Raw genomic sequence first — 22,707 nt, 5'->3', positions numbered from 1 at the left:
GCAGCGCGTGTAATTAACTTGCTCTTTATTGCCTCTGCCACATGATTAATATGGTTCTGAAAACCAGCCAGAACAGTGATTTCTGTGGCACCTCCAAGGCCTTCTCTTCACAAGTCAACCGCTTGCCACTGATCTTTTCCACTCATTTACCCCCTTCAGCCAGTTCTCCACACCAGTGCCCGTGAGAATCCACGTTTCCAGGGCTGCCTGCGAAGTGCTGAGTCAAAGGCTTTCCTGCGGTCTGAAGAGGTAACGCCAATTGGTGTTCCTCTTGTTGGCTAACTCTGTGTGAACGGAAGGGTGATCCACATAGCCTGGCATGATGTGTTCCTTATAGGTACGTTGTTTACACTTGTCCTACTGTTACCATTCTGATGGGCACTAATTGCAGTGACCGCCAGACAGTTATGTGGGGAGAATTCAAGCAGATTTTAGCTCACAGTGCTTATCTGTTTCTTCTCTTACTACTGGTGCCCTTGTTTTACAAAGGACTGGTTACCCTAACTTGCATAGCCATTGCTCTTTTTTTCCAGTTTTTAAAGATCAGCCCCCACATCTGCTTTCCACTCCCTTCGCACCCTCTCTGGCACCACCCTGCTTTGCCTTGATCTTCTGAAAATAACTGCCTGTGGCTTAGTAAATTCATTAGCTGACTGACTCTGCCTAAATGTCCGGTTTGATGGAAGAGACTCAATCCAGCAGAGGTTGGGCATGTCTGCACCCTTGCTGATGGAACCAATTTCCTCTATTCTTGGCCAGAGGCTGGCAGCTCTGCACCACAAGGTGCATGGGCTCAGGGATTCACTCTTCAAGTGGCTCAAGATGCACTGGCAATTGCACAAACCATACCTAGCCTGTCTGGCATTGTTTGGTGATATGGGTTTAGTTAATGAGGTGGAGCCAGATGCTATGGTAATGGGGCTGGTACATCTGTAAATGTTCCAGGGAATTTCTCCACCTAATGGCTCCCAGAAACAACAGGCAGTGTCTGGAGCTCCATCAATGGCCTTGGGAGGTATGTGGTGGGCAGCAGCAGGAGCCCATGACCAACCCCCACAATGCCTTTCTCTCCCCACAGGTTTCCTCTAAGCATGACAGTAGAGGAGGCGTGCACAGCCAGCCCTGGAATAGGTGAGAATCGTTGGAATGTCAGGCCGGGTTCGATCGTGCTGCAATTAGTGCAAGTGCTTCTGAACTCTCATGTCTGCTCCACATAAAGATGGATCTAAGAGCACGGGCATTGTTCCCCACAGTCACCTCTATATAGGTACGAGGGGAGCTCATCTGTTGGTGCAGCCCAGCAGCCTTGGCAACGGGTTAAAAAAAACCCCAAACCAAAAAACTATTTGATAAATGTCAAAAGAAATAAAGTAATCAGCTGAAAGCAATTTGCTGAGCCGTGTAACCGCCTTGGGCTTACCATTTTCCTTTATTCATTTATCATGATAGACGCTTTCGGCCAAAATACACAAAGCAGAGAAATTGTTGACATGTGGGGCCCAAGCATAGAAAATCTTTCATTCCCGCCCCCACCCCCTGCTCTGTGGACAAAATAACTTTCTTTTTTTTTTTTTGGTTGTTTATTTAAAGACTACAGAGAACTCGGCGCTGCTCAGAACCAAACGGCCTTTGGAGCAGGGTTACTCCATAATTCATCATTTCCTCTGTTTATGAAGATAAACTGTGTTCTTGGGACGTACCTGCCGATAATGAGGGGCAGGAAGCTGCTACAAAGCATCCAGCACTTAGAGCAAGTTCTGCTCCCCCCGTGTCTCAAACCGTGCACATGATTCCCATTGGAAACTGAGACCCTGCAGTCAGGATGGGGGCCGGAATGCAGCTTTCAGGAGACGTCTAGCACGGTGCTTTCGAGTTCTCGTTAGGTGAGTTTAGTGTTGGCCAAAGCTGCTGGATTGACAGCTTGGGAGTTTCAAATCGTCTCTGTATCCATGAAACCGCTACAGCCTGGGGAACAGAAATACCATCCTCCCTGCCCATCCTTCCCAGCATGCCTCTTTCTACACCTGAACAGGTACAGAGTCATCCAGTCTCCTTGGCCTCTCTGCTAAGGGTGCCAACAGAAGTGAGGCTCACCGCACTGTTCCCCCGCAACCTGCCCCTGATGTGCACACTGGTCCATTGTGGACTGGCCTGAGCCCATCAACGTGCGTCACACAAGCCATTGAGCTTTGTGGTTTTGCTAGATGTAACTGCAGCCTAATTCAGCCACTAGGAGATTTGGGCTGCTCTGCCAGGTGTGTGCAACCCGTCCGACACATCGGGCTGGGAGCCTTTGCGTAAACAGGGGCCAGGCCACAGGCGAGTGGAACGTAAACTCTCCTGCAAAGGGAAGGGGATGGAGTGACAGGGAGCTGCCTGGTCTGATTTTTAACATCTCCTTTTGATTTTATTTTAGCTGAGAATAAACGACGTGGTTCACAGCAGGGCAATGAACATGTGGGTTTCCCTTAATCACTTCCCTTTCTTCCCCCAGCATTATGGTTAAGGGTAGCTGGAACCCAAAGGCAGAGCCTTCAGAATTGTGAGGTACATGGGGCCTTCTCTGAAAGGAGGATCCTGCGAGACTAACCTTCTGCTCAGTATGGCTGGACTCTAGCTAGTGAAAGCCCTGTGGTTTTTGAGCACTCCTGTTCCGCTGGGAAAAATCTATGCAGTACCCTTGTCCAATGCATGAGTTTCAGCCAAGCCCCCTGGGGGAGACACCTGCAGAATGGCAGGCTTTAGGGCCGGGTGGCCCTGCTTGATGCTATTGACTTTAAGGCCCTGTCTGTACCTGGTTAGCAACACTGATACAGTTACACCAGAGCAATTGACCCTAGCATAGACAGGCTGTAAGTGGGAATTTCATGGCAGGAAGTGTAAGAAAGAGATCTGCAAAGGGGACAAACATTCATTAATCTGAGCACCCCATCACTCAGTGCTTTAATGCCAGTGGCAGAGAGAAGCTGCTGCCATGGTGAAGGTTGACAACTAAGAGCTATTGCACCCAGTATTCCTCAGTTCCTCTTAACCTTATTTTATCCAGATTCACTTGTCATTGTTTGAATCAATGAAATACAGACTAGATTCCCCCATCCCCAACTATGATTATGGGCCAATCCCCTGAGTAATCACAGCATAACTCTGCTCATGAGGTACGACCCAGTCCATCCTGCCAGTCACACTAAGCTGCTACGACCAAGCATGGAGCATTTGGTCTGCGGTTCTCTGCAGGCCATAGTCACTGCTGACTGTGTCTGTCCAAGCTGCACTCAGCCGAGGAGCTCCTTGGTCTTCCCTGCCAGGAGCTTGTCCATCTCTGCTGCAGTGTCGTCTGTCATTTGCTGGATCTGTAGCAACATAACATGGCCTTGAGTTAGATTCTTGTAAAGATGGGCAATTCCTAACACAAAGCCCAAGCTCCAAAGCAAGCCAGCAGGCTAAATTCTGTTCTCGGTATAAATCCAGTCACTCCTCTGAAGTCAGTGGAATGTTCTTGTTCTCGGAGTAACTGAGACAAGAAGCCAACTGACTTATGTGGAACATCACAAATACATTTCACAAGCTGTCAAAACCTCGACAGATGCATCTTCCCACCAACACAATAACAGGTGCACGAGGAATGGTCTGAGCACACGTGTCTCAGAAATGGGATCTCCTGATTTCTAATCCTACCTCTGACACTATTTCCTGCTGCAGCCTTGGGCAAGTCGCTTCTCTGTGCCTCCATTTCCCCAGCCATAAAATGATAGCATCTCTTCACAGCACAGGCGTGTTGTAATTGATGTTTGGTAAAGGGCACAGAAATGGAACTCACCACAGGAGTGCTCAGTGGTATAGTTATTGCTGATTGGGTTTGAGCATTGCCACAGGGTATGTCCAGTGACCTGTGTGACTCCTCCATCAGCATCCAGTTCTCCTTTAGCCAGATCCTGTCAGTGGCTGAATCTCCCACACCCACACACCCCCAACATTTAACCTACTCTCCGAACAATCCCTGCCGGTCTCTGAAAGGCTTCTGGTGAAAAGCTCTTGGCTGAGACTGACCAGTTGCTCTGCCAAGTCCTTATTTAATAGACCTAACGTGGTGGGACAGTCTGTCGTGAAATTGGAGGCCACCAGATGTCAGAGCCAGAACGTAAAGGACTCATCTCCTTACTCGTCGTAGCCTTCCTGCTGTTGTAAAGAATTGCACAGCAGCAGCCGCAGTCTGCTAGTTGAAGCTTTTGCTTTTATTTGCAAATCAAGTACCAGACCGATTTACTCCCCCCGTCACGGGGAACGCAGCACTATTCCAAAAGCCCAGCCTGGTGCTCCAGGATCATGGTAATAAGAGTGGAGACAGGCCAAAATTTCAAAGGAAACTCCTAAATTGTGGTGGCCAGAGTTGTGCATGCACCTATTTGGGTGCAAAAGCCATGTGTAAGTGTGCGATGGGAATTTGCATGTGCAATACAGGTAGAGATGATTGCTGGGCACATACCATCGCTATTTGTGTGCAAATTTAGGTTCTGCCTGCTCCAATCTTACAGGGCCTATGTAGACGGGTCTAATATCAATTTGGTTCCCAGTTTTCTGGGAGATGAGCTTGCCTCATGTTGAAAATCCCTGGCATAAGCAAAATCTGAGCTGAGACACTGATCCCACAAATACAAGAAGCCATCTGACTGCTCTGGAAGAGCTGAGGTTTGTTTATAACATGCCTCCTCTTTTTGCTTGAACAAACTTTTATGCCAGGAAGTGTTTATCAAAGGTGTCCACGGCACCAGCTTTTGGGCACACTGACACATTCAGAAGATAATTCCTGTTTAACATCAAAACATCCCCATCACGGCAAGAGCTAATGCTACTATGGCTTTGTCTACCCCATGAGCTAGGGCTGGGATTCCCCATGCTCTCACCAGCTCTCAAGGAACCAGTGCGAGTAGAGATAGCAAAGTAAATGCAATAGCTCAGCTGTGCTTCCAGAACCACTGCCCATGTTCCCACGACTGCACTGCTGTTTATTCTCGCACTAGCCCAAGCGGGAAAATCCCACCCCTAGCTCATAGTGTAGATGTAGCTACAGTTAACTTCTACCAGCAGCGAGCATGCAAAGGAGTGCTCTCTGCTATATTCCTAGTGTTTACTGCTAACAAATAATATCTTGCAATTAGAGGCCTTAATTCAGCAGGGTACTTAGGCATGTGCCTAATCTTAAGCATGAGTAACTGACTTCAGTGAGACTGCCCATATGCTTAAAGTTAGGCATGTGCTTTAGTGTCTTGCTGAATCTAGCCACAAAGCCATAGCATAGTGCAAGGTTATGAATGTTTGATTAGTGTTAATTTCATTTGTAGTCAATGGAGCAATGTCAACTCCCACCAGCTGATGATCTGGCCCTATGTGCTTTGCAAAGTCCATTTGCACTACGGCATTGCATAAATGATGGTGATAAAACTGCCACTGAAGATTCAAGCAGAAGGGCTGGATTCTGGCCATCCTGCTGGCCTGGGTTTTTGGCACATGCTGCTGCAATAGGCTTGTCAGGCTACTGACCGTTTGTGGAAACCTTTACTACCCTCCCCCCTTCAATTTGCACAGGTTCATGCCCCAAAGTTGACTCTAAGTTTCAGGTTTGAACAAACCCAAAATCACTCTGTGGAAGGCAGAGGGAGCAGCAGTTATGACTTATTTAAAAAAAAAACACACAAAAAAGGGCCATGCCCACCTCAGCCCCAGGCTCCCCTCAAACCCAGCTCCTAACACGGGTTTCCGGAAATCTGCGTTTTTGTTACCAAAGTCTAGCACAGCTGGATCTTCTCCCTGATGGCCCTGTCCCAAGGGAGTCAGGAAACACATGCAATGCACTCCTGGGGAGAAAAAATACCTGCTTTTCTACCAGCTTAATGGTGTCTTCAGACACTGTGCTCTTGGCCTTCTTCACTTGGTTCAGAGCGTTACTCCGGACCTTTCGCAAAGAGTCCTTACTTTTGTTCGTAAGCTGTTTGGCAAGTTTAGCCAGACTTTCACGGTGTTCTCTTGTTACCCTAATCAGGGAGAAGTAAAGGGCATTAGGTGCAGCACGTAACTGATCTGTTCATTGCGATATTATATGTGTGCAGGATAAACTGGCAAGCTGAGGAAGTACAATCCACTGACCCTGTCCACACTGGCCTCTTTCAAACAGGACCTCCAGGGTCGTGGACTGACACCTTTCAAACTAAGTCACGTAAGTCTCAGGGCTGGAGTGGAAGGCAACAAGCATAGCAGTAGCTTAGGGATTTGGATCAGATCTTATTACGTTTATGGTTTTCTGTGCAGTGCCTGAAAACCATGCCGAAATGTTTAGGCTTTTCTTTTTTGTGCTGCCAAGGCATCTGCAAGAGTGAGGAGGGAATATCAACCTCAAAACTTGAGATGCTGAGCTGAAAAGTTTAATCCTGCTGTAAAGCTGTGAAGGGGCAGGAGGAAACCCCTTAACCTCTCCTTGCAACTGGAATAGTCTGAAAAATATATCTAGGAGTTATACAGCTTACAGGGTGAATCTCTGTATTCACCCATTTTCCTGTTCTTCACAAGCATGCAGGAACCAAACTGGTATTTCCACTGTGATTGTATTTAACACACTGTTTGAGAAGAGATCAACATTGCAAAATTTTCTAAAATAATGATTTCAATTTATTTGTATCCAACTCTAGCAGACTGGGGTTTCAAACCAGACTTGTAATTCAGAAACTCAGCTCCTCACAGTGGGTCAGGCGCTGCAGTCAAACACAGGGAAAACTCCCATGATTCCCCGGTAGCTTCACTTTCTAGATCAGAAAGGAGAGGCATCTAGGATCCTGAGCATAAGAATGGGGCATTGGAGCTGCAGAGACACTGCCACCTTCAGAGGCCCTGGTCAAGTCATCTAATCTCTTGATACCTCACTCTCCCAGTGTGGAAAACGGGGCTCTGACAGCACCTATTGTGAGGATTAATTATTTAGCTAATGTTTTCAAAGTGCCTTGAAGATGAAAAGCCTGTTGCAAGTGCTACATATCATTAGCAAGAGAATGCCTGTCTGCTAGTGGGAGATATTGCAGAATAAACATTTCACAGGAGTATTTAGAAATTGACTGCAACAGGCTAGGTCACTGCAACATTAAAGACAAGGCTCTTCCTGCACAGAAATCAGGAAATGGGGAGTTAGGGTTCCCATAGCAATGGTAGCTCTGCCTCTTTGCGGGTATTAATTACAAAGAGTCTTTCATTACCCGAACAGTTTCTGAACCCTTCCCGAGCTTACTCACAGTCTGATAAGTCACATTCCCTTTGATTTCTTCGCTCTGCAGCCGAGTTGCTCAAGGCAGATGTTTGCAGAGGCCCTGACCAATCACAGGCTCATTCATTTATTTCTACCCCAAGTTGGCAGGAGGGAATAAGGACTTTCCAGAGCTGATTATTAAATTATTATTGGGAATGAATTTAGTGTCTGTAAAAAGTGCAGCATTTGGCAGACCCACAGACCATAGTCCAGGACAGATCCAGTGCAGACAGTGGCAGTGCTAGCTTCATGACTGCACTGCTCTGTTAACGTTTGCCTCCCTAGCCCTTTGTCTCCTCTGCTGAGCTGTGTCCACGGGAAGAGTTACTGTGCCCATAAGTCTGGTGATGGAGATGCCTGGATGGAGGTGATCAGTTTATTTCACACAGGGCAAAGATCTGTCATCTTAGACCTGAGCCTGCATTTGAGCCATTGAGCTAGGAGTGAGAATCTATGAATCAGAACACCAATCTTTTCAGGGCTTCTCTTCTGAAAATTATGAACCAGAAGTCTTGTGGCCTGTGAAAACAGCCACATACCAAAACAGCACAGTCTGTTCATAAGAACGGCATACGTGTCTGATCAATGGTCCATCTAGTCCAGGATCCTGTCTTCCAACAGTGGCCAATGCCAGGTGCTTCAGAGGGAACGAACAGAACAGAGCAATTATCAAGTGATCCATCCTCGGTTGTTCAGTCCCAGCTTCTTACAGTTGGAGGTTTAGGGACACCTAGAGTCTGCGGTTGCATCCCTGACCATCTTAGCTAATAGCCATTAATGGACCTATTCTCCACAAATTTATCTAGTTATACTGTTCAGAAATAGGGGTAAATGAAGTCAGATTCCCAAACAGCGTTTCAGGGGAGCATCTCTGTCTGCTACTCTGGGCACTGGAAATTTCTACATGACTCTTTTCACTTACTTCCCTGCTAGGCAGAGGGTGTGTTGGTCTGTGGCTAGAGCTCCCTATACGTGTAGTAGATCCAGTTTGCGATTTGCTGCTCACCTCCCCACATGTGTAAATGTTTTGTGGATTGTGCTGAGGGTATCACTCGGCTGCTCAGGGCTGCTGAACCTTTAAGGAAATGTTTGTTTATGCAGTGCTGCCAGATTTCCTATGCTGCTTGGCACAGGGTCACACATCTCCTTGTCTGTCTTTATTAATGCCCATTTCTGTTTAACAATGTGTAGTGACATCGAGCTTTCTGTGTGGGTTTTACATTCCACTGAGATTATATATAGGTTCTGAGCTCCTACCACCAATAATGCTACAAAAACATCTATTTCTTTCAGGCAGCCGCCGCTCCTGCTAAGGAATTCATCAATGCAAGGCTGCTGGTTTCAAAGGCCATCCATCCCCTTGAACATGGCAATTCTGGCACCAGATCTGCTAACCTCACAGGTGATCTGGGCACATTTCGTTTTGGATGTAGGAACTATTGTCCCTATCTCCTCTTTAAAGGAAAGTGCTGTAGGGGAAACCTGAGATGTCTAATCAGAAGTGACGAAAAGGGGAAAGGTGCTTGCCCCTTCTCCGCCTCTGGCTCTGTGCTGGGGTATGGACACTCCCCACCCTTGGAACTCCGGAGGCTCCTACTGGGGTGGTGCCGCTTCACATCACCCCCAACATGGAGCTGCGAGCAGATAACCAGGGCCGAACCCTCGCTATTTAAACCCAATATTTTTAAAAGTGTGCAGGGCTCAGATTGCTAGTGATGTCTCCTCTTTGTTTCTTTCAGTCAGTAGCCAGTTATCCAAACACGGCGACATTTCGATGCTCTCTTATGAGCATGAGGCACATGCACAAACACAGAGGGAAAACAACGCGGGCCACTTCTGATCTCTGTTGAAAGACGTTTACATTGGTAAGAATGGTTTTGTATCATAAATGCTAGGAATTTCCTGTGAGCAAGAGGGATCAGATAGAGGTACATAGGCGCAACTGGATACTCTGCTTGTATGATTTGAGATATATGCTGAAAGTTAATGTGCAAGATGAATTACCCAGTACTAGGTGAGAATGACATATTTGTGTTATGATGAAAGAATTGGAGTACAAGGTTCCAAAACACTTTGTTTTTTCAAATGACATTTCATGAGCCTGTTTGCCCCATGCTGGGGACTGTGGGTACTTCTTAAAGAAAAGAATTAAAGCAGAGTCACTGAACTTTCAAATGACTCACTGGACTTTCAGTCAAGTGTGTGTAAAAATATTACTAATTTATAAACAACATCCAGTCTCTCACAATAGATCTAAAAAGAGATGGCTCTAGCCAGGAGGCAATACCACAAAGGGCACAATGTCAGTTCAGATTTGGCTGAGAAATCAAACTGATAGAAATTTTCTCATGTTTTATTTTTTAAATTGGAACAGAAACTCTTTTTAATACAAATAAACATTACCCATGCAGTGTTTGCGACACAAACACTGAAGCAGGTTTGTGCCGGAGGCCCGAAAAGGGAAATTGACATGAAAGTGAAAGTAGACAAAAATAAAGTTGACTAGTCTCTATTTATTGTCTAAGCTGAGGGAAATGCAAAAACAAAATAAATAGAATAGATAGAGAAAAGTAAATTAGATTGTGAAATTTTTCCGTTATAATAATCGCAGCTGTAATCATGCAACTGGATCGATGTGGATGCAAATTTGACCACATGTATCTGGTTGCCGGATCAGGACAGAAATTACCTATCAACACCACCTGACATTTCAGAGTACAATAGTTGGATTTTTTTAAAAAATGATTTGTAGTCCAAAAATGTCACTTTAAAGGGACACTGTCAAACATGATCAATCACATTTCTGTGTGGAAAGTATTGGATTTACTGTAAGTACAAACAACACCTAAAATAACACTTTCTGAAGAAAAATAAAAGGAAAACATCTCAGGTTTTTTACTATCACATTTGACGTCACTTTTGCATAGTCTATTTCACTGTTTCTCTTGACTAGTCAGTGAGTTTTTCCTTTGTAAATATCAGGAAGCAGAAAAAAAAATTATAAAAACTTAAAGAATTTTAAAAAATCCAGGGCATACTATTTAAAACGTATATCAAAAACTGGATTTTTTTTAATAAGTAATTGTTTTGAAACTAATCAAGTTAACACTGTCCTTTTTTAAAAGCTAGTTGAACCTGCTAATATTTAGTCTTGTCACAAGAGAACAGTTGGGAAGTGGCACTGAATCTGAACTAATGTGGCAATCTGCTGGTCATCTGTTCTCAGTCAGAACTAAGAGAGAGAGAGAGAGACTATGTTCTATTAAACTGGGACTCCCTGACCTGCCAAACACCCAGGAAAAATGAAACTAAGAATGACAGCAGTGATACCCCAAAGGAGACGATGAAATAAGCAGGACAGATTTCCTAGTGCTGACTGTATGGGTAGGCAGGCAACATGACTGGAACTCGGCCTCATCTGCAGCACCACAAAAGAAAGTGACAGAACATACACACTTGTTTGACAACACTTTTTTTTTTAAAGGATTTACTGATTTCTGGATTTCTCCTCCTCTGTAATTCATATTTAAGGGTGACCTGAGTGCCCATTAACAATACTGTGTGGCAACCCAAGATCCTAGGCAATAGTGCCCTCCTCTTCCATCCTGCCACTCCTTAGGAAACAGGGAAGGGGAGAGAGCATATGAAAGAAAGAAAACCAGCAAATGGAATGAAAATTCCACTCAGCTTCCCTCAGAGCAACAGACAGCAGCAATTAGAGTCTTCTCTGACTGAAATACTTGAAACGTAATGTAATTTCTTTAAGCAGATCTGTAATACAAGCAAACTTTAGTTTGTCTATTCTTATCCAAAGTCACCTACTTGGAAATATACATAATATATGGTAAGACTCTATCAGGGGCCCTTATGCAAGTTGTTCCAGACCATTCTCAGAGACGCGGGCCCTAATTCACAGGGCTTGGAATGCCAATTGTCTGCATTTTTGCAACGTTTATATCTATCTTAAGTACCTATCTGGCCCTCATTCCATAGGACAGTAGTGCCTCACAATCTTTAATTTATAATCCTGACTGCACTCTTGTAAGGCAGGGCACAGCTGTTATCCCCATTGTACAGATGAGGACACAGAGAGGCTAAAGGACTTGCCCAAGGTCCCAGGAAGTTTGTGGCAGAGCAGAAATTTGAACCTAGGTCTCCCAAGTACTAGGTTAGTGCCCTAACCATGTGTCTAGATCTGTGGATAAGCATTTACGGAAGTCAGAATGAATAAAAATAAAGCCATGCTCCGATTGGCCTGTTGGGTTTTTTTTGTGATGTAATCTGCATAATTAAATCCCCAATAAAACGGAGCTACAACACAAATCTTCAGAGCATCCTGACGGGCTGAGGCTGTAACATACACTAATGTGCGCCCCTCCCAGCATCAGCTCTTTTGTGACTGTGGACTTCAGTGTGAGATGGATCAGACCCTAATTCATCTCAGGTACACAACAGTTATCTGCCCATAACTATGACAGATGTTTTGCCAGAAGCTGGGAATGGGCGACAGGGGATGGATCACTTGATGATTACCTGTTCTGTTCATTCCCCCTGGGGCACCTGGCATTGGCCACTGTCAGCAGACAGGATGCTGGGCTAGATGGACCTTTGATCTGACCCTGTATGGCCGTTCTTATGTTCTGCACTCCAGTACATTGGTTTATATCCAGAAGTGAATGGACTTACTCTGGATTCATACTGCTATAAATACAGGAACTGTTTCAGGCACCACTGTAATGCAGCTGCCTGTGGGGTAGAACTTGACAGCTGTTTAATAGCTGTACAGCAATACTGCATAGCAGTTAAATGGAAATAGTGAAAGAAGCAGAAAATTACAAGTTCCCTCCTTGGCCATCACTCCCTCCTGCCACTCCTTTGGCGGCCAGATGATGGTTCATCTCCATGTTACTGATTCATCATTGCATCAGTGTGGTTATATGCTGGCGTAACTCCAGTTATTTACAGAAAGGCAGTGTTGAATCAGGCCTTGAGCTGGGTACTCAATTCAGCTCTCTTAGGAGAGTTTGACTTTAAGGTGCCTGTACACTGCCTCTGATGCCTTGTTAAATGCAGCAGCCACCCACTGCCCAACTCCCTTCTGTGCAGGGGGAAACTGGAAAACAGCGAGGCAGAGCCCCATGTATCAAAAGAATGGATACTGCAATGCTGGAGAATTCGCAGGAACCTCTGGCTTGACACTTGGAAGAGGTTCCATCAGATATTTCTTAAAGGCTTGGGTTTTTTTAAACCCCAGATGTAGCAATATGCAAAGCGACTGTGTCAAGACCTTACAGTAACCATGCATTCTTATCCTCTGGAGAATATGCACCAGGATCACAAATGAAATCCACTGCAGCCCATTACATCATCTCACATAACCATGAATTTAGACAGACAGTCATTATAATTACTTACTTAGGAATTGGCACCCGAATTATTATCCCATCTACTTCCGGGTTCAGGTTCATTCCACTCTCCCTTATAGCCTTGATAGCTGCAGCTGTACTCTGTAAATCAGATCAAAAGGTAAAAGGAATTAGTAAATAATTATTACCAGATGCCAGAACTCTGTCGATAGCTGGCAATCCATCTCACCAGAACATGGAAACATTTAGTTCTGTTACCAGTACGATCAGGAAGTTATATTGGTGCAGAGTGCTTTGATCAAATGGAATTGCAAACTACGTCCATTCTTGGTACCAGGGTATTAGGGAGCGGAGAGGGGGAGAAAGCAACAACAAAAGAAAACAGTTTTGCTTCTTTGAAACTATTCGAATGCTTTGAGGCAATGCAGATCAAAACCACAATAAATCCCCACAGGAGAGCCTGGACTGGGGAAAAGGGAGATGAAAGATTCTCTGCCTTTAAAAATTCCAGTTGAATGTTTTACACTAGAAATTGCATAGTGCCAATTTAGAAAAGTTATTAATTTAACTCATGCAGCACTACAATCAAGTTGGGTTAAATCCAGACATTAGTTTGTGGCTGAGGAATGCAACCAGTGCTTTTACAACCAGGCTCAGTTCTATTTATTTAAGTATCTCATAATTTATTATTTACTTGTTATAACTCTTTTCCCGGTGACTGCTGCATGTCAGCATCACGTGGCAATGCCAACAGTCCAGTACTGCATTGAAGGCAAGGTATCTGTACACAGGACAGCACTGGAAAATCACTTGGCCCAATACAACAGGTATGCTTGGTAAACAGTAAAGTGATCCAAACCTATCCAACAGCTTCCATGTCACATATTACTGGAGTAAAGACAAACAGGGTTATGATGTTACCTAAAGGAACCGGGCTGATGGGGATGAATCCAGTTATCTTCAATGGTTCAACACCAGCGATGAATTTGGTACACAGGGCTTGACAATCCATTTAGACCCTGATTCAGCAGCGTACTTAAGCATTTAAGTGTTATGGATTCACTGTTTGCGTTGTTTTACAGCATCTATTTGGTACTTGTATTGTCTCAAATGCAAAATAAAGTCAAGTCAAAAGAGCACGAGAGAAAAACACTGAGAATGGACCCAAGCATTCAGGTGCTTGAAGCTAAGCATGTGCTTAAATGCTCTGCTGAATCAGGGCTTTAGACACAATATGTAATAGCCATCTCCCATATTAAAATTCATCTGTAAGAGAACTTCTTGAGGGACCCACTATACTGTATTTCTGCACAAGTTAGTCTCAAATGCATACATCTTTTGCTTCATTTTATCTCTGTACGATCCACGAAAGACAAACCTGCCTCTTTAACAAAAATTATCCCTTCCAAATGCAAGGTTTGGTTGCAATTCTCTCTATTCCATGAGATGTGGTGTGGCATCTTGGAAAGTACGTAATCAGTTCTTGTTTAGTACAGCATTTGGAGATCTGATGTTATAGGGGAAGGATGCAAAGAGTGTGTACCATATTCAGAAACAGCAAGCATTAACTGTCCCATTTGAAAGCAATCCTGATCAATCCCAAACTGGACTTTTGTTGGGTTCCATTGTTCAGTGATTTCTGATCATATAGTCAAACACTGTGGTCATGTTATAGCTAAAATGTCATTTTATCAGACACTTTGGTAGCAAATTTCCATCATGCCCTGTCAATTTATTTCATTCTTTAATATGGGCAATAATAGAAGAAAACTAGCCTTGAGTTTTTTTCCAACAGTATTAAGTTTTCTTAAAATAGTGCTGCTGTTTCTGTTTCTCTTTTCCCATCATTAACTTTAGCTGCAGACTACTACAATAGATTGTAGTTACAGTGTGCACCATTTATCTATCAAGGCACTCCTTGAAACTGTTGTATTTGCACACAAACGAGCATCGTGTCAATATGGTGTAAAACACAATCGCTAGCGTTTAAGCGGACTTAAAAGTTAAGAAATGCTAAAGACATTGAGAACAGAGAAAACCTCTAGTCGATTAGCTCAGCATTTTAAAGCCATAAACATGTGATGTTATAAACCAGTGTCTGGGCTATGGGAAAGAAATATTCAGTTAAAGCAATATTGTTTCACATATACATAGGCTGAGACAGAGGAAGGGGAAAAATACAACAACATTACCCCCACCCTGTTCCAGCAAATGAACTGTTCCTGTTAGGAAAACAAAAATCTCACAAAACATCTAATTGTTTTTTCTACACTTTGCACATGACTAAGGCAACGGGGTTTGGCCCAGGGGGTCCATTTCCACTGTGCTTTTCTCTCACATGCTCTTTTGACATAATGTTATTGGAGGAAGGGATAGCTCAGTTGTTTGAGCATTGGCCTGCTAAACACACGGTTGTGAGTTCAATCCTCAAGGGGGCCATTTAGAGATCTGGGCCAAAAAGTGGGGATTGGTCCTGCTTTGAGCAGGGGGTTGGACTAGATGACCTCCTGAGGTCCCTTCCAACCCTGATATTCTACGAATGTTTATTCTTTGTTTGATACAATGCAAGCGCCAGACAGATGCTGTAAACAACACATCCAGGTCAATACGTGCATGAAGTTATCTAGGCATTAACCTATCCTCATACATCTAAGCAGTAGCCCCAGGTTATTTCCATCAAAGAGATTACATAACCACCTCAGCTAGAGAAGTGTAGAGCGGGTGTTCAAGAGTTAAGTGACAGGTTTCAGAGTAGCAGCCGTGTTAGTCTGTATTCGCAAAAAGAAAAGAAGTACTTGTGGCACCTTAGAGACCAACAAATTTATTTGAGCATAAGCTTTCATGAGCTACAGCTCATTTCATTGGAAGTGGTACCTGGTTTGGGGAATAACTAGATTTGGGGTGATGATACAGAGAACCATATTCCATTTCTAGGCATTTGGTTCAAAGCCATTCTCACTTCCTTACTGTGGATGGGCTGAGTCCCACAATGACTTATTCAAACCTTCTCACCTGTAAACTTCGGAGGTTCAGCTCTAGTGGAACCTAGATCTGAACAGTTCACAGGATTGGGCCCATAATTCTTGAAAGTTATCATGCACTGGATATGTTTTAAAAAGCCTTGTGGCATGAAGTGCCCTGTAACGACCTCCTTGGAGATTTTACTGGCTTAATTAATTGGGAGAAGCCTTTGAAAAATAAAGATAAATAAATGTTGGCTAACATCCAGTTCTAGAGCTGGGGCAATGGCTGACCCTGTGCCCACTAATACTAACTAGGATCTATAGAGCCCAATGGGACACTTTACAGTCACTTTTCTGAGCAAAAGCCCTCTCTGTGGGACTCATAATGGTGGAAATTAAATGCCCAACTTTGCTCCACTATGGGAATGGCACAATTTATTCAGAAGTGGATATGCTATTTTTGCCACAAACTTTCAGAGGCTGCCATCGACACAATTGAAAGACAAATAAATTTCATAGGAGTTTCAGTCTTCTACCACCATGTAATGGTTTCATGATATAGACTAGCCTTCATCAGGAGGTGGGCTGGCATAAATAGCAGGACAGATCTAGCATTCTTACTGTATGCATAATTCCTGATGAGTCAATGGGAGGTTGTGTGTGTGCAAAGAGTGCTGTATGTGACACAGATACTGGAGAGGGAAACACCTTTTAGGCCATGGCAAAGCAAAATTCTGCCAAAGCAGAATTTTCCTCTATATTATCTCTAGCTTTATTCAGGCCAGTTTTAAATGACTCAAGTGATAGGAGATTATTCCACAAGGCTAAAAGAGCTCTCTCAGGACTTTCCCCACGATACTGTGCCAAATTCAATCTTGATATAGTGGGTGCATCATATAGCAATGGCGACATTCCAGCGCTGCTTCGAAGGTGAGGTACCCAAAACACAGGAAAGTCAACACGTACATTCAGTAGTAAAACATTATTGTGACTGTAAGATCAGGAAGTGATGCTGATCCAGAATGAAGTCAATAAGAATTGTGCTAATTCTACTGGGGTGGAATTTGCCCCATTCGGTCTAAATTTTCCTTTACTCAGTTTCATCCCATTATTCCTACAGTAATTATACTTCTTTTGGTTTTGAAAGGAGATAAAAAGCTTGTTCCTCTGAGCTGCTCAGTCCCCTTTTCCTTCCATTTGGATTTTCATATCCCTTCAATCATGTCCACGTACCTCTGGAAAACTAGCCATATTCACTAGAATGAGCTGAGGAGATTTCAGCGAGATTTGTCCAAGCTGGTTTAATGGAAATTTTCCATCGTTTGTTGTCACAGTTATATGATCAAGAGTGCCTGAAAAATAAACCAAAATAACAATGGCATGTCAATATTACACAGCACTTTTATGTTTAAAAAAACTGAACAGCATTGCAATTACAATATGCATTCATACTCCTACTTCTTCATATTATGCATACAGACATTAGAAGAAAAGACAATATATTTTTAAAATAGGTCTGTTCTTCCCTTGCAGAACAAGCAGTCCTGTTTGTATTTATACATCCCCCTACGGTTTTTGCAATCCAAACTTCACAGGATTATGCTGGTGCATGAAAACCAGAAAGTGAAATTGACTAGTTCATTTTCATTGACAGAATAAAAAAGGTAAACGAAGAACATAAATAGTAAGGTGGAAATTAAGTATTTAAAATTCTTGCAGTATAAATGATCTAACCTCTTATAACACAAGTACAGGAGATTTATATGGTTTTTAAGCTGGTGGTGTTCCTCTATGACCCCAGATTCTTTCCTAAGTCCCCACAGGAGGTGCAGTTCACTGTCTAATTTAAAGTATTTTATTTCACTCTAAGATCCCCTTAATCTGCTTTGTAGTTTCTGCTGCAAAATGTTAACAGGCCAGAAAGCACAGGGGAGACGGGGCACTTTATCAGTATGATTTAAAAAAAAAAATAACTGAGGTTAAAATAAATCGTTAAGCAATTGAGCTGCCCATTCTAACTCCATTAGAGACTGAGTTGGGGTGGTGAATGATCCATATTTGGCCATTGTTTAAGTTTTCTCCCTGAAACTGGATACGCATTACAAATGTGTGTATTCAGTGTGCTAGAGTAACTGTAGCTTGGTCAAATATATTCACGTTTCTTTATGAACACAAAATTCACTAAGTGAACAGGGTTTGTAAAGGTCACTAACCACAAATATGCATTGTAGAAGAAGTCTGCATATGCCAGACAACAGCCTGATGGCAATTTCCAAAAGGCTAATTCAATGGCAATTGGATTTTTCCTGCCCTACTGCACCATTAGCTGACAACTTGCTTCTTCATCACATCTGCAAACAGTTCAGTTAGACATTTTTGACATCTCCCACTTACAAAAGCCATTTTCAGGAAGTTATTAACAAAAATGGATTCTTCCTGGTCAAGCTCAGGGTGAAGAAAGTCTTTAGTTGGGGATCTCAAGGTTGCAGTAATTGGGTACCCAGTGAGTAACTCAATAAAAAGAAAATCAATTTACAGAAAATGAAAGACACAGATCTGGGCTGGAAAGGCTCAGCGGATTTATTTATAGACAGTAGAGAAGTATACAAGCAAGTTACTGACCAGGTGAGGTTCTTATATTGAGATTTTTCCCAAATTCTTCCTTAAGGGCTTCCATCACTGCCTTCATTTCATCATTTACCTCCCCGAGACTGATAATATCTTCAACTAAGGCAGCATTGATATTCACTCTGGCTTGGCTCTGCCCTTTACCTTTAGCTGAAAATTGCACAGACAATTAATTTCTGTACCACTGACAACACCATGGTCTCTTACTGAGTTATCACATTAGAAAACAAAAACCACTTTCAGATTAGTAACTGGAGGTTAGCATAAATTGAAATATATATTTTTAAGATGGTAAATGATAAGCCTGTGATCCAAAATGTATTTGCACATCATGCTCTGTGTGTTTTGCAACACTAATTCCAATGTGGAACGTGAAGATTGCTAATTAATGACCTGATCCTTCAAAGATCTCTACAGGTGTGGACTCTTGCGAGATTCCTTTCGAGATCAGGGATTAATGGCCTTACTCATGCAAATAGTCACCTTGATGGCAACAAGAGTGCTAAGTGACCATTTTAAAATTAAATTTCAGCTGCGCAAGGACTAAAAATATTAGAGAGTTTTCAAGAAAATAAAATGTTCTGGTCACCAAAATAAAGGTACTTCTCAGAGGAAAAAAAAAGATGGAAAGAGAATGTTCATTAAGGTGTAAGTGACATCAGGACGGAATCCTACTTTCAGCAAAGTATGGATACATAATCAGAAGTGGCAAATTCTAGTAAAGAGGCTTCTTTCTTTACCTTTAGCTTTCTTGGTAGCTAGATGTCTGGTCAGCATTGTCTGGTGGACCACACACTGCCTGCAGCCATTCAGCATCAGGGCTGTATGCTTCAAAGGTACTTGCAGGGGTGGCCTTACTAGTCCTGAGAGAGAATTCTGAAGCAGGGGAGGCAGCTGACGGAGACACCTTAATGCCATGGCCATGGCATACAACTACTCTTTCGTTCACCTGGAAAAGGGAAAAATGGGAGATACGAGAACAGTCCTCTACGATCATTGTGTAAAAATGGTTTCAAGTTTAATATCAAACTGTCAATCCATGATAATGATCAGAGGACAACAGGCCTGCTTCTGGTCCTAATGAATCGATGCAGTTCTTCTGCTGATTTCAATGGCAGGATGACTGGATCCAATATACTCATATAGCATTAATATCGACATCTGCCAAAGAGGTGTGGAGGCTGCGTTAAGATGGAAACTTGAAACACAGGTATGAAACCACATTTTTGACAAGATGGTCTTAAATATGTCAGTTGCATACAGAATTCACAAAATTCGGTGGCACAAAATTTGAGACTCTAGAATCCCTCAATCCCCTTCCTGTTTTTTAAAAAATGATGACTATATATTATTTGTATGGCAGTAGCACTTAGGCCAGGACCCTATTGTGCTAGGCATTGTACAAACAGAACAAGACCCTGGGGAAGGTAGGTCCATCAATGGCTATTAGCCATGTTGGTCAGGGATGCAAACCCATGCTCAGGGCAACACTAAACCTCTGACTGACAGAAGCTGGGAGTGGATTGTTCTATAATTGCCCTGTTCTGTACACTTCCCCCTGAAGCTCTGGCACTGGCCACCGTCAGAGCCAGGATACTGAGCTACCATTGGTCTGACCCAATATGGCTGTTTTTATGTTTCTTTTGTCTGTTTTGTCCAACTTCTGCTTCCTCTGTGACACTTGGATTCTAAGTTCTCTGGGAGCAGGACTGTTTTCTCTGTTACTTGTTGTCTTGTCTTTACAGCACACAATACAACAGGGATCGTTTGTCCGAGCTTCCAAAATGCTCCCACAAAACAAGTGAATAACAATAACAATACGCTACTGTCAACCCCAACCATTTGAATATTATGAGATTGACTTAAAATATGATTTTTAATAAATAATAAATATGGGGTTCTTTTATTTTGCCTTCTTGCTTTTGAACCTCTAGGGTACAGATAGGTCACATTTTCAAGCATTTTTCTGCAACCAAGTTGGCCACGAACCTTTTTAAAAAAATTAAAAGACAGTTGGGATTCTCCTGTATTCACACGAATCCAGGAGCTGAGACTTACGTAAAAATAACACCTAGCGTGAGACCGAACAATTGTGAGAACTGGCAACAACTGAAGAGGGAAAGACAGAGTAGAATGTGGTGGCAGGTTAGCAGCCACACAGCAATGCTGCCCTGCGGTTTAGGAGAGGAAATGAGGAATACCACACCTAGCTAAAAACAGCAATAGGAAATTAGGCAGGCAGAAGATACTTTCCTGTTTTGGGCTCTGGGGAGGAGTTCACACGCTGATATCAATGCCTGGGGATCTTTACCAGCCACAAGATGCCAGGGGCTGGGTTTTACAGATCACCCTACACACCTCATGCTTAACAGACTCCCCCACCTACATGACCCTTACACACCCCTTATGAAGCCCTGTGTCAGAAACCTAGGCCAAGAGGACACCTGGCCTCAGGAGCAGCTCCCCTGCCCACCACTTAACCCTGCTCCACCCCCTGCTCTCCAGGCTCCGCCCCCGGTACAAGCCCCGCCCCTTCACCCACCCCCTGCTCCTGGCGTTCTGCCCCATGGGGCATAGCCCCAACCACTACCAGCCTTACCCCATAATGCAAGCCCCGCCCCTTATCTCTAGACCCACCCCTCTACTCCGGAGCTCTCCCCATGGTGAATAGCCCCACCCACTGTTCCGCAGCCCCGCCCCCGTGGTACACAGCCCCTCCCCTTAGTGTGTAGCCCCGCCCCTGCTCTCCAGGCTCCGCCCCTGGTACAAGCCCCACCCCCTGCCCCTGACGTTCTGCCCCATGGGGCATAGCCCCAACCACTACCAGCCCTGCCCCATAATGCAAGCCCCGCCCCTTATCCCTAGACCCAGCCCCCTACTCCGGAGCTCTCCCCATGGTGAATAGCCCCACCCACAGTTCCCCAGCCCCGCCCCCGTGGTACACAGCCCCTCCCCTTAGTGTGTAGCCCCGCCCCATCGAGCGTAGCCCCGCCCCCACGGAACACAGCTCCACCCACGGCTCCCGAGCCCCGCCCCCAGGTGCCCTGCGCTCACGCTGCCTGCACAGTCCCGCCCCCATGCTCGCTCAGCCCCGCCCCGGACCTTAAGCCCCGCCCACTGCTCTGGCTGCCGTTGCTCGGTCTCCCGGTCCCCGCAGCGCGGCCCCGCGCTCCCACTCGCCGCTCAGCCCCGCGCCGCACGCTGCGCCAACGTCACCCACCCGCGACACGTCCTTACGTCAGACGTTGACGTGGCGTGTCACGCCACTATGGGAGGGGGCGGGGCCTAGGGGCGTGGAGGCGTGGAGGCGCCGGTCCGGAGTGCCGGACCCATGGTGAGTGCGGCCGGCGGCTCTGGGGCCCGGCCCGGCCTATCGCCCCCGCCCCCGCCCCCGCCCGCCAGCGTCACCCCCGGCCTCACCATGGCGACGACCCCGCACCGTGTCTAGCCCCCCCCGACCTGTCCTTTCTGCACCCTCCCCCACCCCGGCCGTCGCCCACCCTGCCCCTGTGCGAGTCCGGGCCTGGCTCTGGGTTCCTGCGCTGGGGTCACTGTGTCCCTGCCCGGGCTCCTTCCTCCCCAGAACCCCCCTGGGCTTTCTGTAACCCCGCTTACCTAAACTGCCCCGCCAACGCCCTGGGGTCGCTCACCCCCCTGCCCGGGCCCAGGCGAAGGTGGGAGGGAAGCGGCGGCTCTGCGCCCCCCCCCGGCTGCCTCGCAGCTGTCACTCAATGCGTCAGTATTTCGTTTCTCCTGTGCAGAGATTGATGGCGGCGGAAATCAAAACCCTGCCTTTGGAGAATGCGTCCATCCTCTCTGAGGGCTCTCTGCAGGAGGGCCATCGGCTGTGGATTGGCAACTTGGATCCGAAGATAACCGAGTAAGTCTGAACTGCTTTAACTTCCACAAAGCACCGTGCTGGTAACCTGGAGGCATTTTAAGCCTTAATTTGTTGACTTTTGAAGTTCTCGGCTCTGACTGCTGCTCCTCCACAGCACCTGTGCCTCTGCTATCCATTAAAATCAGCAGCATTCAATAATGTATGGCAGATTGATTATTTCTGGAGATATCTGGAATATTTAGGAGCTGCTGATCCTTCAGAGCCTTGTGTGGTACCTTGGCAAAGAGTTAGTGGATAAAGAGGTTAATATATTGTGCTTACAACATTGCCTGTTTCCTGACTCTTCGTTCTGTCCTCCCATTCCCACTGTATTGCTACAAGTTAGATTAGAAGTTTCCAGCTGCTGCTGAAGACTTGCTTAAGGATACTTCAGAAACCACTCTAAAGCGCCTAACGTATGAATTCAGACTTTTCTTGCCATCAGAGATTAGCAGTTTTGTATGCTTTCCCCAGTCCTAATTTAATTGCTCCCAAACAAGTGCTCATTCTGCTTCCCTTAGGATGCTGTAAACCAAGAGTGCTGGGTAGTATCTAGTGGCTGATGCAAATCAGAGGCAGACC

At 44.9% G+C, this 22,707-nt stretch overlaps 2 protein-coding genes across 3 annotated transcripts in view; one reads left to right on the top strand and one right to left on the bottom strand.

Annotated features, from left to right (window-relative positions):
• Positions 1 to 1,388: 1,388 nt before the first annotated feature.
• Positions 1,389 to 21,463, bottom strand: MRRF (mitochondrial ribosome recycling factor). 2 transcript variants are annotated; one of them, XM_043498534.1, is made up of 8 exons: positions 21,348 to 21,461; positions 20,111 to 20,234; positions 18,986 to 19,194; positions 18,240 to 18,395; positions 16,851 to 16,969; positions 12,704 to 12,795; positions 5,870 to 6,029; positions 1,389 to 3,350 (listed from the first exon to the last, which is right to left on the bottom strand). In XM_043498534.1, the coding sequence occupies exons 3-8, from the start codon at positions 19,167 to 19,169 to the stop codon at positions 3,273 to 3,275; spliced, it is 789 nt and encodes a 262-aa protein (XP_043354469.1). In that variant the 5' UTR covers positions 19,170 to 19,194; positions 20,111 to 20,234; positions 21,348 to 21,461; the 3' UTR covers positions 1,389 to 3,272. The 2 variants fall into 2 exon arrangements, with proteins under 2 accessions (XP_043354469.1, XP_038230497.1); XM_038374569.1 differs by lacking the exon at positions 20,111 to 20,234 and having other exon boundaries at positions 21,348 to 21,463.
• RBM18 (RNA binding motif protein 18) overlaps positions 21,447 to 22,707 on the top strand; it is a 20,150-nt gene continuing 18,889 nt past the window's right edge. The window contains exons 1-2 of the mRNA XM_038374570.2: positions 21,447 to 21,579; positions 22,007 to 22,125. Of these exons, the coding sequence (XP_038230498.1) occupies positions 21,577 to 21,579; positions 22,007 to 22,125 (122 nt within the window). The 5' untranslated portion in view covers positions 21,447 to 21,576. The remainder of the gene's footprint in view (positions 21,580 to 22,006; positions 22,126 to 22,707) is intronic.

This window comes from Dermochelys coriacea, chromosome 16 (genome assembly GCF_009764565.3).
Source record: "Dermochelys coriacea isolate rDerCor1 chromosome 16, rDerCor1.pri.v4, whole genome shotgun sequence".
In the NCBI taxonomy this organism is placed as follows: Eukaryota; Metazoa; Chordata; order Testudines; family Dermochelyidae; genus Dermochelys; species Dermochelys coriacea.
Note: the sequence above shows the minus strand (reverse complement) of the source record. Positions and strands in the feature narration are given on the sequence as shown.

Excerpts from the sequence above, each read along its gene's own strand:
- MRRF (XM_038374569.1), bottom strand. The coding sequence starts at position 19,169 with ATGGCCATGGCATTAAGGTGTCTCCGTCAGCTGCCTCCCCTGCTTCAG. Across the intron at positions 16,970-18,239 it reads CAATATAAGAACCTCACCTG|GCACTCTTGATCATATAACT; the intron begins GTCAGTAACTTG and ends TTTATTTTTCAG. Across the intron at positions 6,030-12,703 it reads ATTCGGGTGCCAATTCCTAA|GGTAACAAGAGAACACCGTG; the intron begins GTAAGTAATTAT and ends CTCCCTGATTAG.